This window comes from Buteo buteo, chromosome 26 (genome assembly GCF_964188355.1).
Source record: "Buteo buteo chromosome 26, bButBut1.hap1.1, whole genome shotgun sequence".
In the NCBI taxonomy this organism is placed as follows: Eukaryota; Metazoa; Chordata; class Aves; order Accipitriformes; family Accipitridae; genus Buteo; species Buteo buteo.
In genome coordinates, this window is record NC_134196.1 from 11,310,311 (window position 1) to 11,325,649 (window position 15,339).

The 15,339-nt window shown below is 38.4% G+C and overlaps 1 protein-coding gene across 4 annotated transcripts in view; it reads right to left on the reverse strand.

The window, feature by feature from the left end:
• The window catches only part of NAV3 (neuron navigator 3), a 275,195-nt gene that overhangs the window by 24,938 nt on the left and 234,918 nt on the right, over nucleotides 1-15,339 (reverse strand). For 2 of the 4 annotated variants that reach the window (XM_075058235.1, XM_075058234.1), the window contains exons 22-27: nucleotides 14,389-14,466; nucleotides 5,893-5,976; nucleotides 4,155-4,266; nucleotides 2,737-2,858; nucleotides 2,119-2,139; nucleotides 771-943 (exon numbers count right to left, since the gene is read on the reverse strand). In XM_075058235.1, the coding sequence (XP_074914336.1) occupies nucleotides 771-943; nucleotides 2,119-2,139; nucleotides 2,737-2,858; nucleotides 4,155-4,266; nucleotides 5,893-5,976; nucleotides 14,389-14,466 (590 nt within the window). The remainder of the gene's footprint in view (nucleotides 1-770; nucleotides 944-2,118; nucleotides 2,140-2,736; nucleotides 2,859-4,154; nucleotides 4,267-5,892; nucleotides 5,977-14,388; nucleotides 14,467-15,339) is intronic. The other 2 variants (XM_075058237.1, XM_075058236.1) reach the window with 1 other exon arrangement.

Below are 15,339 nucleotides of genomic sequence, written 5' to 3' on the forward strand. Positions count from 1 at the left end.
AGCAAGGCTGGTATCAGTAGCACACATTTGTTGTTTCAAAGAGGTTGATTTTCCCAAATTGGAAAAAGTTACGGGTCTAACAGAATGAAAAAAAATTAGGCAGAAGAATATGAATGGGAGCTGAGAACTCCCTAAGAAAAACATATTAGACATCCAAAAATTAATGAGGAAATGGGACAGCTTTTGATTGATGACTTGTTCTCAGTCCTGAAACCTTAAGGATGGTGATTTGAATAAAAAATAGAAGTAAAATCCCACCAAAAAATCCCAGCTGATATATAAGAGGGGAAATACATTAAAAATTATATAAATTAGTAGCTACAAAGTAGATAAAGTAATAGCAGAAGGGATGAGTATCTTGTAAAAACTCATAGCTGCCTGGAAAATAAAATGACATTTTTTAGTATGTCATGAAGAAAGGAAACTGTAGTATTTGGCCTTTACTAAGTGGATATGATAAAGTTGTTAACGGTGCAGGGAGAGTACAACATAACCTTTTGGATGTGCATTTGGAAAGGAGTTTGCACTGCTAGATGATTTGGGGTAAAGGCTGTGAAAGGAGGAGAGAATGACCTAAGAAAGAGCTGCTGGAAAAAGGAGTGTATAACTGGAGTGAAGCTCATGAGAAATCTGGCAAATGGATGGAGCATGAGGTTAAAAGATCACGGCTGTCGGCAATGGTTTCTGAACCGCAGATGGCCACACCTGAGGGGGTCTGTGTCACGGTCCACCCCGTTGGGGAAGAAAGGTTTGCCAAGGGAGACACTTACGCAGATGCTGACTGTGATGGTTTCATCGATGTTGCCCCACACTCTCCTGAGCTGTGGGGCAATTTAGGTGATGAAGGAAGAGAGGAGTCCGTCAGCTCTTCTATGTCCGAATGTGAGGAAGGAGGCTTGGTGGACTTCTTCTTTCCAAAGGCCTGTTTGAAAGAGCTTCTTAGCTGGAAAACAAACATAGAGCAAGATTATTTTCCTCGTCACAGCAATTTGCGTGCAGCTCATGTTTCGAAGAGTTAGTTTGCAGATGCCATCCTAGCCACTGCCTGAGGTCAGTATACAGAAGCAAGGTATTAACATATGCAACACAGTATCTCTAAAAACATGATACGGTGCTTTGTTTTGACTTTATTAATCCAGCGCAGCGCAAACGTAATGCTATGGAAAAAGTGCAGAACCGAGTGGTACGGCTGTGGGAGAGGGGTGCTCATTTAAAACCATTAAGCCCCAGTGGAATCCCATTCCCATGGCATTCCCTTCAAGGGCTGGCTTTAAATAACCACTTTGCATCTAGGTACAGGCAGAACCTGCTGTTACTAAATGCTGAAATCAAAAGACAAGTTCAATTTACTGGGTTTGCCAATTTGCTATCCCCATTAAAAATTTGAATGGCCAAACTACGCAAATGCGATGGTTTGGATCACAAGCGAGAGGATTTAAGCTGGGACATGAGGCTTGCTTTTTGTACGGCTGAGAAGAATGTTAGCTGAAAGGTATATACTCTTTGCTGCAGTTTCCTTTAGAGTAGTAAGATCTCTGAACGTACAAGCATTGCCTTTTCCCTCTAGAAGCTCTTACCCAGTATTGAAAAGGGACAGAATAGCCAAAGAGCCATTTATTTCAGGAGCCAAGATGACAACAGTTTTGTCTGCAGTGAATTTTAACTAGCCCATTTGTTGATACCTTTGTCTAAATACAGAAGTTGTTCATCTTAGGAAAAATGCGGTTGGTTTTGGTTGTTTTTTTTTTCAGAAAGTTGTTCTGATTAAAATTGTATAGAACTCAATGACAAACTGGTTCCTTTATAAAAAATGAGGTATTCAAATATCTTATTTTCATGATATAATTGGAGATTGGGGAGTGTGACCACTGATCAGGGAAGCATTATATAAGTCCTTTCCAGCTCATGATATCTAATGAGAAAGAAATGGATTTTGGCTACACTCCCCCTTTCTATAGTCTAAACTTTGAGATTAAAATGAATAGAGACAAACTGAGAAGACATACAGGATAATCTGGTTTTAGAAGGTATAAAAGCCTACTGCCAAAATAAATAGCAATCATGCCAAGATAGGGTTCTTTATAGATGCATGCCAGATTTTCCATGGTTTATATTCACCTCACTTCCTCTAGAGTTCACCTTGCAGAAACATGAAAGAGTGTGGAATTACAAATCAAGGGAATGAAGGCTGATCAGTATTTTAAAACAAATGTTTATGCAGGTAATATTTTTAAAACAACAAAAACATTTTCTGATTATTTACTGAAAGTATTTGATTAAACCCTTAGTGCTATGTGGTATTTGTGTGTTCCAGCTGAGAAGCATCTTAATTTCTTTAAACACCATACTACTTTTACATAGGAATCCTTAACAGATTTCAACTCCCTTCATAGCTGGGTAACATATTTGAGTGAAGCCTTTGAATCAAACTGCAAGTGAAGAAAAATCAAACAGGCTTTCAATGTGGCCCAGAGATGGTTTTGGACACAACAGCTCTTTTAAGTTTTTTGTTTGTTTGTTTGCTTGTTTAATTATCCTGACTTTTGCAAATAATTTTCTGCTGATATCCAACAGTTTTTAGTTTACTGGTAGTGTCACAGTATGGATACACATGAATTGCTTTATATCCGTCTGGCCCCACAAGATTGTTGTAGATGAAATGGACCATTATGCTACTCAGGCGCTAGGAAACGACATAATAGCTAAAAGATAGGTTCAAACCTGCTAAGCACTTACCCAGTTTTTCTTTTTCTTTTTCTTGGAGTCAGCGTCATTACCACTGCCAATGCTTGAATGGCTTGTAGCACTATTGATGCTGGAAACACTTTCTGAAGAGTGTTGCCGCCTTATACGTAAATCTAAAGAAAAGAAATTACTGTGAAATCCATCCGTCTCTCTTTCAATTCTTGTATTTATGTAACACCTTCCTCCTCAAAGGGAGCCGAAATGAACATAAATGGCATCGATACTTGCAGTGGCTCGGATTCAAGCCATTGCAGCCTGTGAGAAACCGCACAGGGGTCAGTGGGGATGCATACAAGCAGGCTAACACTTCAGAGCTTCTCCAAACTGGGATCTTATTGGCATGAAGGCAATGACCCTGCGCAGCGAGCTGTGCAGGCGTAACCTCATAGCTAAGCAGTTTCTGTCACAGATGGATTACGTGACTTATTACTATCACACGTACTACAGTTCTTTTTCTGAGGAGTATAGGCACCGCTTGATTTGTAGCAGGCCTAATCAGCGTTCAGATGCTACTTTCTAATATACCATGATGGAAATAAGCAGGCAGGAGTTCATTAAAAATGAATGAAACAAAATAACCAAGAAGTGGAGAATATTAGAAATGGTTGGTGAGGCTTTTGACTTTCAATTTCTTAAAAGTCTCTGATAACTATATCTTAATCACTGGATAATATTCTTGCAGAACATGTCCACTATTACCAAGGGAAATGAATTTTGGATTATTTTATACTTCCTAGAAGTTAGCTTTGCTATATTCAAGTCATGCAATGCAATAACCTTAAGGCAAACATCTAAATAATGACCTCTTTAAAGAAAGAGCAATGACACTCTCAAAAATGAACGCTGCTAGTATTTTTTTCTTCAAGTAATTCCTTTGCTGTTGCTTACCAACAGGCACTTTCGAAGTATATATTTATCATGTGACATCTGCCTAACTGCAATGACAAATTAATTGGGAGTCCGGAATTTAAAATGCCTGCTTTCCTGCACTGATTTAGCACCTCATGAAGGAGCTGAGCTGTCGCGAGTCCATCTCTTAACAATGAGCACACCAATTTTCAGAGTTACAACTTACACTGGATTTCCAAGCTATAACCATGTTTCACTATAAGGCTTCACTAGTGTCTCGGGTGTACTTCAATACACGACTGTGGGGACGGGGTTAACCCTTGAGACCCAGCAATCAATTCCTGGCCACCCAGTTCTGAGAAGACAAGGCTCCAGGAACTCTGGCAAACAGGAAGCTCATGCAAGGTTTTCTGCTCTGGAAATACCACAAGTATGCCCACCATGCACTGCAGAATGTGCTTGCCCTTGCAAGAGAGTCCCCAAAACAACAGAAAAGTAGTGACTTAGCTTTTTTTCTGGGGAGAAACTCTGCATTTATTTTAATAGTGACAAAAACATACCTTTGTGGGTATGATCAGGACCGTTCAAGGCTCCTTGAATAGCAGCTTGTGCAGCAGAATTCTGGGCTTTCAGCATTTCAATGGTTTCCCTTAGCTCTATAAGCTCAGATTCCTGTGGGAAGAACAAAGAGAGCTCAAAATATATGGCACAAGAACAATGTTTGTCTAAGCTAAAAAAATATGACAAGATAAGAGTGGTCAAACCGAAGTTCATGGGACTGCTTGGGTGAACGTAAGGGCAACACCTAAGTAGAAAGCATCTTTTCTCTCCACAGATATTACACTGAACTAATGTGTTCTTTTGCATTTATTCTATATAAAGTGATCACACTATTGTTAAGGAAAACAAAACATTTTTAACAAAGACTAATCTAAAAAGGGTTTCAATTGAATATTCATTATAAAGTTAAGAGAAACCCAACAATTTTACTGTGAAACACAATAAACCCGTTCAAATGACATCCTTTAGTATGTGAGGCTACCATTTAATGGATGAATCTCAACCTGAATTTCTGTATTTTCCAAAAGATTTAACTTGCTAAATAAGAATTCTACTTAAAAAGCCCTGTTTAATAGCAACTGTCCTGCAAGTTGAAGTAAAATTACTCCACTTGAGTGCAGGAAGTTCGGTATTAGAATGCACAGCCTATTTTACTTAAAAAATAGATTTTATTACTGCTGCATTAAACCTGTCCTTCCAACCTGTATTTATATAATGAGGATTAAAGGAAGTTAACCTCAAAAAAAGAGAAAAGAAGCAAAGGAAAAGAACATGTTCCAAATCTTTTAGGAAAGAAGCTTGGAGATGATCTGTTTCAGTATCACTGCTTAACCTCCTCTGGAAAGAAAATCATCTGATGAAACTTATGCTTTGTAAAATAGTCAAAAGTTTTGGTTTTAAGAAAATTCCATTGTGTTTTTTTGCTTAAGATGAAAAAAAGCAAGCAATACAAACATTTTCTATCTAGCTCACAACGAGTCTCACCATATTTCATTTGCTGGTGCTCAACCAGACTGTGAAATGTTATTTTTATAGACAGGTATGGTGACTCCAGTGGTGACTAATAGCTCACTGATATACAGTTTCTTTCACAGTTTGGCTCAATGAGGTCTTTCTTTTTATAGGATACTGTTCAAAATAAATAAGGGCAGAAAGTTGCAGACGTTCAATCCTGGAAAGTGCTAAGCAGCTTCTTAATCCTGAGCTTGGTACAAAGGCTCACATTAAATTTGCTGCCTATCAGGTTTAGATTTCTTTTCCCCAATAGTCAAAACAGCACAGTGAAAACCCAAACTGTTTACTCATGAATAGGATACCTAACCTGCATTAACTTTCTGAATGGAGTCATTTTTCTCTACTTAAAGTTCTTCCCTTCCCATAATTCTATTATTCTGCCAACGCTGGCAGGCTGGAATGAAGCGCTCCAGCAGGTTATGATCGATCTTTGTTACAGGATCTTTCAGTATGGATTTAACCTAGAGTCGCATATGTTTTAATTAAAATCTGGAAACGAAAGATTTTATCTTCAAACTATTCTATGATATTGCCTGCACAAACCTGATGCCGCACAGTTTAATTCTCCTGGAGCTTCATGGAGATTTGATCGCAACGGCCATTAAAGAAAGATCTGTCTTATTGGCACAGCTGTCCCTGTTGCCTTTCAGTGTTTTTTAAACAAAACTCTAATATAATCTGCTGGCTGTTTTCCACATTAAACATCTGCTTTGGTAAACATACCTTTTGTTCAGCTGTCATTGTTAGACTTTGCAATCGGCCGGTCATATTTCCCAAGCTTTTTTCAAAAGCTGCTACTAGATGAGCCTGTGAAAGAAACAGAGGACAGCATTCATAATGACAATGGCACAATTTTCCCAGATCTATTTGTTTTTTTTTAAATATTTGTTTCCCTCCAAGCTCATCTTCTCCAGCTCTTTTCTACTAAACTCAGACTGAGCTGGCTTGAATAGGTGAAGCAGCCAAGTGATCCCAGTGTTCCCCAAGCCTCGTTAGCCCCCAGGGAGATTAGCTCAGGTATCTCTGCCTGGAAATGGATTATGGATTTAATGTCCTGCTTTGGGTTTACTGATATATCGGCCAAAAGAAGTCTGCTCCCAGATAGAAGTCCAGGAACAATTCTTTTCAATTACTGAACACTTCAAAATGGGAATTCAAGTACTTTATCTTAAAATGTAACTTTTAACCTCACAAATAAAACACTCCAAGGGGAATCCTGAGACTCAAACAAAAAAAAATCACAGTTAGTTTTATGAAAGATCATTACTTAGTCTATTCATCTTATATTGATTATATATAGGTGTGTGTTGTGTGTATAAAAGTAACAAAAAACTTATATAAAATGTAAATATAATATTTATACATGTGTGCAAATGTATATATAAAAGACAATCTTGTAAATTGGAAGCCCTACTTAATAAGAAAAGCAATAAAGTTGAAACTGATTACAAGATTTTAAAAAAATAAAGTTTCATTTTATTTTCTAACATTCACCCTATACTCTATGCAAGCAAAATTTATACAAACAATACATCAACTCTTCATTGGTTCTAGCTGACATTGAGCTTTGTAGGCAAAGAAGAGCAAGTGGTCATAAAGAAACCAACAAGCTAAGCCAGCTTGTACAGCCCAGGGAAAGTAAGAATTAAATTTTTATGAAGTTCCATAAAATTCTATTCACTCCTCTCACAACACCAAATAGTAAATGCAGAAGGAAATACTTATTTTCTCTTTACCATCTCAAAAGTGGTAACAGGCAAAGTTTTCAAACATAGGAGCAACAATACACTTGGAAATACAGCTCACAAACAACATATTTATATGTACAAATGGATTAACTGAGCTTCCTCACCAAGAAAAATTATTGTTTATTATAGCAGTACAGGCACACACAGTGCCTGGCAAATTTTTCTGTTACAGACCTGCATGCCTGTACAAGCATAGTTGAAATTGTCCAAGTGTATGTGGTTGTACTGAATCTGAGGTATAGTCAGAAAAAGAAATAGTCCGAGAACGATTCTGTTATGTACTTTAGGAGAAGGAAAAGAGCTTCTTGCCACCTTGCTCTGTGTATTATTCCTCAAATAAAAAAAGACTGTCATATATATCATAGTGGCCCACTCCTGTGTCTCCACTTCAGAGCTGTTATACTGGTAGGTGGCTTTTGTGTTTTGTACATCATTTTGCATTGCTTTAAATGTTTCAGTATCTTGTAAACTCCTTATTTTATATTTATTAAACTTACTACAAGTTCACTCCTTGTAAATTGTATTATTAGCAAATAATTTATTTAATTACTTATGGGTATAGTGGCCAATCCACCTGCTTTCTGCATCTGCAGGGATGCTTTAGGTATAATTCTTTTGGTAAAGGATACATATCCCAGGGACTATCTTTTTGATAAACATGACACTAGATGCATATGCAATTTCTTAAGGATTAATTAGTAATTGTGTATATTCCTATTTTAACATTTATCACTTAGGCTTTATTCTTGAAGTTATAATTTTAAATAAAATGAACTTGAAATACATGTCAAATACACGTCTGAAACCTGTCAATTGATATAAAGTTATCCTAGCTAGTTTGGAAGCTACAGCCTTTGGTTGTTTTCACTGCTTCGTTCCTCTGAGAAGATAAAAGTAACTAGTTTTTAAACTTTTCACTTCAATAATTAGCTACATGTTACAAATATTCAGACTAATTTATGGTGTTTTAATTCTAAAGATGATGACCACTGACCCAGAACACAATCAGGGACAAAGTAGATGCACTACCACAGAATTATAGCCAAATGTCCCTTCATTACATGTGTTTAACAGGAAACTAATGGAGCTCACTGTTCCCTGCCTCATAAAAAAATCTATGGCTTGGCTGATGGCCCGTGGTTCTGCTTTACCATGAGAATAACAATGGGGACTGAGGGCTTGAAAAGAGGAATAATTTGCTTAATTATGCATTGCTTTTTTCCGTTTCTCTCAATTAGACTGTGATAACCACAGTTCTTTGGTACCTAACTGTGCATATTTGTGCAAAGTATTTTCCTGTTCCATAGCTACAACTTCAGCTTATATTGTGCATGAATAAACCACAAGGAACTTACAGGAAAAATTAAGGAACTCATAGCAAAAATGAAGAACTAAAAAGCATCATTAAAAATGTCATCAAAGGTCACTGAAACTGTAAGTTATTGTCGAATAGTCTTTAGAGACAGACAGCCATGTCACAACTATGGATTCTTACTAAAATTCAGCCTGTGCTAGAGCACATTACCTTCTTGGAGTAGCACACTAAAACTTTTGCATCCTAAATGTAATTGGATCAAGATGATGGATCCTTCCTAACTCATTTGAGATAAAGACTATCCGGTCCTGATTTGCTAATAATAAAGAAACATAATTCAAAGGCCCATCAACGAAAAACTATTCAAGCAAAAAACTTCGATCTCATTGTTCATTACTTCAAATGGAATACAAAGTATAAATTTTACTTTCAGAGTAATAAACTGTGCTGCCTTTCCCCATGGCAGCAAATGTTTATTTATTCAGCAGTCTAGGGAACTCCTAATTGTTGAAATATTATGCAGATTTGTCCCAAAAGGAATACTGTAACAAAATAAGAAAAGTTAGTTTGAAAAAGGCTAGATTATCAGTATATTTATAAGTGTGTGGAAGTATGCATAAAAATGTATATGTATATATTCCCATTTAAGATCAGACTTTGCATTTAAATAGTTAAATGCAAAATAATTCAGAAAACAATTGAAACAAATAGAAAGAAGTAACTGTGGTTTTAAAAATGCTTATTAGAAACAAAAAAAATTCTAATTAGAAAAAAATTCTTTTACACTTATAAATTTGGTAATTGATTTTGATTGGATTGGTAATCCTCAATTTCTGAGGATTATTTACTTTATCCAAAAGGATCCATTCTTTCATTCTCGTAAAAATAAATAGAATTTTTTTTAAAGTTACAGCCAATCCCTCACACCTAGAAAACTCTGTATTAGATTCAGTAGTTTCATCCGTGGCATATGTTATTTGAATACCATACAAAATAGCCTGAATACTGCATGTGCTTTAAATAACACTTATTCTAAAGATAAAACATATCTTTACAATTGAATGCAGCATTTCTACTTGGAAACAGATATACTGGCATCAGAGTTAAGTAACTGGGCATTGCTGGAAGTATGCCTGCAGCAAAATATATCCATCTTTAACATGATATACGTATTAGATACACAGATGATGTATAGCTCTTAATCTGTACATCCATCACATATGGCTTAATTTTGACTTCCATTACCATGTGAAATTCCCATTGGAAATAGTCAAGGAGCTATATGCTCAGGGAATGACTTCAGTGCCAAGATGACAGATTTGATTTTAAACATTTCCTTCCTACTAAACGATCCCAGCCAGCCAACCCCCAAATACCTCAGCCCTTAGCTTTACAGCCCATCCTGAACAAGACATTGGCATACCCACAGACTATCCGCTGACACGCTCCGCCGTTTGATCTGCCGTGTCCGGGTTTATAAAACAAACGTAAATAAATAAATTTCCTCCCACCTGACACGGCTGAATGAGAGGAGGTGTGAGAGGCCAGAAGGGATCGGGCTGATTGCAAGTAGCCACCGAACATCTGGTGACCTGTTCTCTTCGCCGCCTGCTATTCTCTCGCTGTTTGGCCGTAGGGTAGTGGTTCAGAGCTGGCCAAACAAGAGTATTAGCCGGAGAACCCCCTCCGCTTTCTACTGGCATCCTGGGGCCGCGACGCTTTGCGAGCACGCACCCTTCAGCTTTTTACAGTACAAAAGCTCTGATCAAAGTCCCTCCGAACGGGCTGGGTTCAGGCTGCTCGCTGGAATTTGAGCCCTTGTCAGTCACGTAGGAAGTCTGCTGGTTGGACACTTGCTGCACTGAAAACGGGCCCTTTCTTAATTAGTATTGAGGTTTGCCCTTCAGCAACAGCGAAACAGGCGCCAGGGGAAAAGCCAGAACCTCAGGAAAAAACCTGTAAATTAAGCATCCAAACAACAGCTGGGCCCTGCTTGAATTTAATCATATGCAGGCAAAACACATTGGGGTTAATCAAATGAAATAAACTGCTGAAATCAAGCATAGTACTTGAGTCCAGCCAACAAAACCTGAATAATAAATGAAACCAAACAAGAAAAGTCTTAGCAGAGATTTCCAAAATGCCTGAGAAATGCTATATCTTCCAATTGACAGATTTTGATGTAAAATATCAAGCAACGGCTTGATGAAATAGGTCAAATTTCAGCCTGGCAGTCTTTTAATGACACATGTACTACTGTCACCAATAATCTTTTGTGGCGAAGCAATGAAAGATATGAATAGCATTGAAATGGGATGAATAAGATGCTCTTTTTTTCACTCGCATACAATACTTTTGCTGAGTTCTACAAAGGGAAATGGTAGCAACGAATTCAAGCCCGAGATGAACTGTGAGGGAACAAGATTTCTGGCTATTAATAGTCCCCTTCTCCAGACCACAGCGAGGAAAAAAAGTGCTGCATATTTTCTGATGCTGAAAATTTGGAGGAGCGTAGGGTTAAGGCTAAGATGAATGCATTTATGGCAAAGGCATCCATCAGAAAGGACTGAGTAATTTTCTGGTGAGCAAAGGCACCGCAGAAGATACTCTGTTCGTACAGTTCTCTGCCTGCCAGAGATGGATGTATCTGCAGAAAAGATAGGCAGTCATCAAACTTTTTTCTGCATTAGACTTACTGTTTGCTCAGGTTTTAGCCTCCTGGCGTGCAAACGTGACTCAAAATGAGGGTCGCAGTACTATTTTATCTATTTAGAGAGTAAAACATGGTTTTGATTTCTTCTCTGAGGATAAATTCCAGGTTTTGTGTTTAGGATTATTTCTCTTTTAAATGCCAGAGCCTGGTGAAGTATGTCTCTCAGATTAGGAGATAAATGATAAATGAATACATGCAAGTAAAACATTGCTAAGACAGTACAAGTTCATGAAAATTAGAAGCCCATCTGGGTTTTTCATAAGTTTGTCAAATCAAGTATTTGTTAGTTACTCTCATAATTTTTATGAAAACTATATAATCACTGTGATTTAAATATTAATTCTGTAATTAGACTAAATTTCAGAGGCCACATCATAATTAAAAAGTTTTATATATACTCTGTTTTCAAGCTGGACTTTAGTCCTGATGTTTAAGTGATACTTCCTGGAATTTATTTACATAAAGTGCTCAAAGGACCAACAGAATTAGTACTAACACCTCTTTAAGTGGTCTCTTTTGATCCTTTGGACTTTTGTGGAAGTGTTTTTTTAATATTTTACACCTTCTGTACCAGAAATAGCAGAGAATGAACTCAGAACCAGGCTTATCGTGCAATACTTTTCAATTTTTGGTTTTGAAAAGTATGTATCTTACGACAGCATCCCCCCAAAAATTTACTTACAGTATCTAGTAATATCAACCTTTCTTTTAAGATCGCATTAATTGTGAGGGTGTCCAAATCCCTTGATTATGCCTGGAGAATTTGAAGCCTCTAAGTTTCATGCTCCTGACAAGTTTAATTTTGAGGGAATTTCCACATGTTGGGGATTTGGGAAAAGGAAAGCTTTCTCTGGTACCATTTAAAAACCCCATGTGCTAAAAGGATCAGCTTTAGGGTTGCTTATAGGTTTAGAGTTTAAAGAGTGTCTCCATGGAGATGGATTAGAAGGTGAGTGACACAGTCAAAAGAACGTGATTAAATTAACCTTCATAAAACATACGGTGTGCATGCACATATATATGTATGCATACAAGCACATACAGGTTTACAAATGTGGTCCTTCTGGATAGGCAAAACCAGATGAACATGTATATACTTTTCAATTGTCCTGTTGAAAATATTACCTTTCCAATGAGATCGGTAGAAAAGCTACGGGCATTCTTACTAGGTGTTCAGAAGTCCAGAGGCAGTACATGGGACAAGAACCCCAACCAATGCAATGTGAGTTATACAGATTAAACCCAACCTATTTGTCACCCATGCAGCAGAATTAGTTTGAGTGAAAACCAAGCCAAAATGTAACTATCCATTTTTTAGCTTGACACAGTTTCTCTGAAGTATGGACCAAATCTAATAGTAACTTGGGGGTGACTTGGAAGATTTGCCTGGAATAGGTAATGTTATTAGAAACCAGTCTGTACGGTGTTTATTCCACACAAAAGGAATACTGGCCAGAAATATAGTCAATGACTTCTAAATAACACTGGGGAGAGATCGGACGCAATTTGCTCAAGCAAACTGAAAAATGGCCTCGTTGCCTCAGCTGCAGAGGAGAACGCCCTGCCATCCTCACTCTGCGGCCCTGGTTGCTGTATTATAAGCTATGGCATTGCTGGGGTGACTGGAAAAGGATGGAGACTGAACAGAGTCATCTTTCAACTCTCCCTTTCACCACATCAGCAAGAAGGAATATGCTGAGGTTTTCTGTTCAGCACTAGCAGAAGAAGGGCAAGCTGCATTTCTGCCCATGGAGTAAAGCGACTGACGGTCCCAAGAGCCTGAGTTATCGCCATCAGAACGTCTCCTACACCAGCTCCAGCACAGAAACCTGAGCCCAGTCCCACCACGGGCGAACAGTTTGGTCTTACTGATGTGGCACCACTGCTCAGAACCCCAGAAAGCTTTGGCTGGGAGGGACCTGTAAAGATCAATTAGTCCAACCCCCGGCTGTGGGCAGGGACGTCTTTCACTAGATCAGGGGTTTGCAGGAATCAAGCTAACTCCTCCGGGTAACTCCGGCGGCTGCTGCGGGGGCGTTAGCAGGGCTCTCCGAGTGGATGGGGGGACGTCCGTGGCGGCGCTGGGTCACAAGCCCAGGCCCAGCCTGCCTCCCTGGGCTCCCACTGCCGCCCCGCGTTCTGGGTGGAAAGAAAAGTGCCCTGCAGAGAGCAACGGACTTGTTAGCGAACACGACTACCCGAGGCACGCTGGCTTAGCTCTTCTGACCTCTCCGTGTTGGTTTTAGGTTGTTGCTCTCAGGATGGGTGAGTGAAGAACTGCCCAACGTGGCAAAGACCAGTGTCTAAAACGGACAATGTTTTCTGCTTCACTAGTTCATTCTCAGAGCTGGGAACAGACTGGCAACCCATCTCGCTACAGAGGCACAAACACCCACAGGTTCAGGTTCTGCAGCCACCTGAACAAAGCAGAAAGGGCGAAGAGTAGCTCTTCCACATTTTCCCGTGGAGCAGTCCTAAGAGAACAAGCGGCTTTCACACAACTAGAGATTATTTCCTCACAATACGAACACAGTACTACTACACTGACTGAAGTAATTTCTTGAAAATAATGGCAGTATTTTTAGATCTAAATACTCGGTCCATCTGCATTTCAAAGAAAGGCACTCTGTAGGTTGCCCAAGACATCAGGAAGCTGCTTTCCTGAAATGCAGAATGATACTCTCTTGCAACCGCATCTCAGCTTTCCTTGGGAATGATAACTATAGTTATATCCTGAATTGCATTTAAAAATCACTATACAACAGATTGTTCAGTAACTATCCTGTAACTTCATCTGAAACCATAGTAACCAGACAGGATTGTAGCTCACATTTCCTATCTGGCATTATATTCCGATAACATGTTCAATAACTAATATTAGCAGTGTATGACAATTGGAAGGAATGCCAGGGAGCTCTCTGGGGAACAGCCCAGTTTCCATTAGTTATATATCAGCACAGTTATTGCAGCATACGAATATACAACAATGAATATGTATATGCAGCATATAAAATATACAACTTTGCTTCCCTCCACATCTATCTGCATTTTGCAAGGTTTATCTTTGTGAAATGAAACTATAATGAATTCTATCAGAATATGCAATCCGCGCCCTTTCTTTGGTTGTGTTCACTTTTCAGCTTTTTTTTTTAATTGATTCTGAAGAAAGAGTGAAACTGAACTGGATAGAACTGTTGTCACATCCAAAAAGTGTGGAAAATCTCCTTTCCATTTCCACTGTGTTTGATTACAAGATTTCTTCTGCTTGAAGCTGAGGCAATACAGACATCGAATGAAATAATTAATTTGAAAACCACCAAAATAAATAAATTTATTTAAGTCTGGAGTAAAAGTCTCTAAGACCATGTGTCGACTAAGAGCTATTAGCCAATCTGATAATGTATTCTTTGATACTGTTTATGATCACAAGTAAAAATACTTACATTTGCTGAAAGTTGAGATGTAAGGGTAGCAACTTTCTCTTGTGATGCAACCAGCTCTCTCCGTAGTTTCTGAATTTGCTAGGAAAAAAAAAAAAGACTGCTGTCAGTATTTCAGTAATTTGCTTTTGTTGTGGTTGGTTGGTTTGTTTTCTTAAGGGATCACTAATAGGTTTACAATGCCTTAGTTTCACATTTTAATCTCAGAACTATTCAGAAATACAAATAATTAAAAGTTGGCACTTAGTGCTGCTCCCAGTGTTTTCTTGCACTTAACCAGTGTATGAGCTAGGATCCCAGTTAAGGGAGCACATATGGGCAAATGCTTAATTACTTCATAAGTACAATCCTCTGTTCGCATATGTAAATGTCATGGTTTTTTACCAAATCCCATAAGTTCCAAACATATTCTTAGTGCAGTCAAAGATAGCAGCCCTGGATGAGGCCTGATATTACGAAATATGAATGAATTTGGGTGAGGTCCGCTGTGCCTGACTGTAGACATGATGCAACCAACATATGTTAAATGTCTACACTAGACTTAGATAAAGTGCCCAAAAGTACTCCCCCACTGCCCGGCACGAAGAAGGCTCTGATGACTACCTCAGACACAGATTTTTCCTGCATGGATGTCTAAAGGCAGATGAGGTACAGTAACATTTTTCTTTTCTCTAACACAATATTTCCTACAGTCCCTGCGATTCACACATGCAGCCTCTTTAAACCTTATACATTATTCAAAAACTTGCCAACTTAAAAAAATAGATGTAGCTTTAAATGTGCTTGTTGACATGAAAAGAAACTTAATTTAAGGCTCCTGTATCCTTTAATGAAAAACAGAATCCTTAAGAAAAAATATCTGTTTACATTTCAGCTAGGATAGATACCCAACGTGAAGCGTGCGCATCATTTTAAGCCCATTTAACCGTATTTGAGATGTTACGGGGACTCCAG